Source organism: Rhagoletis pomonella, unplaced genomic scaffold (assembly GCF_013731165.1).
Source record: "Rhagoletis pomonella isolate Grant_MI unplaced genomic scaffold, Rhpom_1.0 Rhpom_scaffold_00641, whole genome shotgun sequence".
NCBI lineage: Eukaryota > Metazoa > Arthropoda > Insecta > Diptera > Tephritidae > Rhagoletis > Rhagoletis pomonella.
In genome coordinates, this window is record NW_023459195.1 from 11,553 (window position 1) to 14,529 (window position 2,977).

General features: G+C 35.8%; 1 protein-coding gene across 1 annotated transcript; it reads right to left on the minus strand.

Annotated features, from left to right (window-relative positions):
• Positions 1-438: 438 nt before the first annotated feature.
• On the minus strand, positions 439-1,420 carry LOC118751297 (trifunctional enzyme subunit alpha, mitochondrial-like). Its single transcript, XM_036486079.1, has 2 exons — positions 1,136-1,420; positions 439-1,085 (listed from the first exon to the last, which is right to left on the minus strand). The coding sequence occupies exons 1-2, from the start codon at positions 1,403-1,405 to the stop codon at positions 588-590; spliced, it is 768 nt and encodes a 255-aa protein (XP_036341972.1). The 5' UTR covers positions 1,406-1,420; the 3' UTR covers positions 439-587.
• Positions 1,421-2,977: the final 1,557 nt, after the last annotated feature.

A 2,977-nucleotide genomic window follows, 5' to 3' on the forward strand; every position in this document is an offset into this window, starting at 1 on the left:
GTCAAACTGGTAGGCACATACTAGTTGATGAACTAGTATTTTTTCTAACGGGATTGGCTTTGCACTGCAGGGAACAAACAGTACACACTTTGCTGTGAGCAGAGTTTGTTTTCCACTTATGCACACATGTGTATGAGCAACGACTGCAAGTTGAATACGTTTCTGGCGCGTGTGTGAGTAGAGCATGTGTGTGCAAATACGAACCCTGTTTGATATATTATTCATTTGGATCGGTTAAGGAATTCTCCTGACATTAGAAATTTTTATGATCGATCTTTTTTCAACCAAATACGTTATGTGGCGCTATCTTAAAAACTAGACGTAGGAAATAAATTTTTTAATTTATGTTGGAAAGGAATTACAGTTGCTCTGCACGAAAATCACTGTCGACCAGTTTTATAGGCTACTGCAGCTCTCATGACCTCATTTGAAAGTTAGTTTTTTCCACGCATTGTTATATTTATTGAGTAATACATTTAAGGATTTTATATAAATTGATAAAATATAAACAACTACATTAAAACTTAAATTTGTATACAAAATCGTGGTTTATTAAAGTTACATACTTTGGATAAGGATTTGAAGTGTCAAATGCTCATGCCTTTGTATAAAACTTTTTCGAAGATTTTTTTTGCCATTTCCATTAATGTGTGAGCTGGTTCAAATGCCACACCATATAAACCTGCGTATCCTTCCATCTTTTTTACTAGTTTCGATGCCGAATAATGGTCGACCCAACGAAAAGGTCCTCCAGTAAAAGGAGGAAAGCCCAAACCAAATACAGCACCAACATCACCTTCCAAAGGATTATCCAAAATTCCTTCTTCTAGACATATAACAGCTTCATTTACAAATCGTGATACCATACGTAAAATCAAGTCTTCGGTTGAATTCGCTCCTTTTGAAGCCAGAGAGTATTTCTGCTTCACGATGCTAAGAGCGTCCATATTCACAGGGCGACTTCCTTTTCCTTTCGCACCATCATATATGAAAATGCCCTTTCCGGACTTTCTCCCTAAAAATCCTGAAAGAACTAAATCCTCCAGCAACATTACATTGCCTCCACTGAATCGATCTCCGAATGCCTGTGAAAAATAAATTATAAATGTTTCAATAAATCTAATAGAAAGCTTACTCTCGCCAGATCTACTGCAATGTGAGAGCCCACATCAATGCCGACCTCATCGAATAATGTTGCAGCGCCTACCGGAAATCCAAAACTTCTCGTTAACTTGTCCAGTTCGTATGGTTCTACTCCTTCTTGTAGAAGTCTAAAATGTAAAACATATAAAAATACATATACATGTAAAACATAGTAAAGTTTCAAATGGTCAGTTCTTGAATTTATGTATGCATGCATCCCCCTAATATGAATTTTGTTACGATGCACGATAAACGCTTGCATTGTGATGTACCCTATTACGAATCGATATTTGTCGTATGAAATCCGACAGTTAGCGTAGCTGATTTGTGTTGGTTGGCAATAAAACATGAACAAAAACCACAGCCATTCACAATAATACATATGTACGGCATATTATTTTATGATTAACCCCTACGGTTTCCCTCCTCCCGCCATCCGTATGACATACGAAACTTTATTATTCTCTTCAATTTTTATGCCGAGTCATGAGAGGCAGGACTTTGTTAAGTGCCGAGATCTAAAACTATTCAGCTACAGAACCCAATCCATCAGCTGATTATTATGTCTTTATGTTAGTCAATCATTTATTGAGAGAGAATATATATCAAATGTACTGGAATGAGAGTTAAAATCCTGGCATAAGCAACGAAGTGGCTCGTGTAATTCAATATTATTTTTACAAGTTTTCGAAAATAGGGGAGAAAAGTGTCTTGATACACGAGAGGGAACATTAAGGCTAACTTCAGCCAGAAGAAGCGGACTTGAAATTGAGCCTGTCAGTAATTTAACCATAGTCAGTAATTTAACCATAAAAATTGTACCAAGCAGGGCCGGCCACAAGGGGAGACTTTTGTGGGGTTAAACCCCCCTGTTGGAGGGAAATATACATACAAATTTCCCATCATCTATATATAAAAAACAAAGTCGTGTTAGTTACACCATTTATAACTCAAGAACGGCTGGACCGATTTTTATGATATTTGTTTTTTGAATTTGTCTACCTTCCGAATAGCAGAATAACTATTAAAACAACCGCTAGGTGGCGCTGGCGAGTTATTAGTAGAACCCGTATTTATGGTCCGATTAGCTGTGTATTGACAATGGAAAAAACAATACCACTGCAAAAAAAAAGAGACGCCAGGTGCCGTTGGAGTCGAGTTATTTCTAAAAAACGTGTTAATGGTCCGATTATCCTTAGGTTCCAAATATGTATTGATAACAGGAAAAATAATTCTTTCGAAAAAAATTTGCCGCCAGGTGGCGCTGAAATTGAGTTACATATGTATATGTAGCTAAAAATCGTATTTATGCTTGAATTTATTTCATTATCGAAATATATATATTCACATACCAAATCCCTTATTACTGTTAAGAAACTCATGTCTCTAATCCTTGGCTAACCCATGTCTAGTCCCAACTAAAGTTGTAAAGATTATACATGAATAAGACAATAATTAAAGACACGAGCCACTTAACAATAGTACGAGTTTTTTTATTCTTTGAATTTTGAATTGTGTCGTTATTGTAGAGGACCATCGATATATTTATGACAGGAAAAGATACATATGTATGTACACTTTTGCAAAAAACTTCAGTCAGAAACCGCTATTGACGAACAGCTGTTCCTTATCTATATGTATATATAAAAATGGTGTGAAAATCTTATAGTAATTCATCAATTGAGAACGGTTGAGCCGATTTGGCTAAATTTTTTTGTTTGGTTGTTCGTAATTGCCAGGAGAAGGTTTTTACGAAAGAAAATTTTGGGAAAACCCTCCGGGAAAGTCGGGAAATCAGAGAAATCGAAAATTTATTTTTTTTGTATGCAATTTT

Bases quoted from the DNA above. Each gene is read 5' to 3' on its own strand.
- LOC118751297 (XM_036486079.1), bottom strand. From the start codon at position 1,405: ATGCAAGCGTTTATCGTGCATCGTAACAAAATTCATATTAGGGGGATG. The intron at 1,086-1,135 runs GTAAGCTTTCTA...TATTTTTCACAG, and splicing joins TTGCAGTAGATCTGGCGAGA to GCATTCGGAGATCGATTCAG.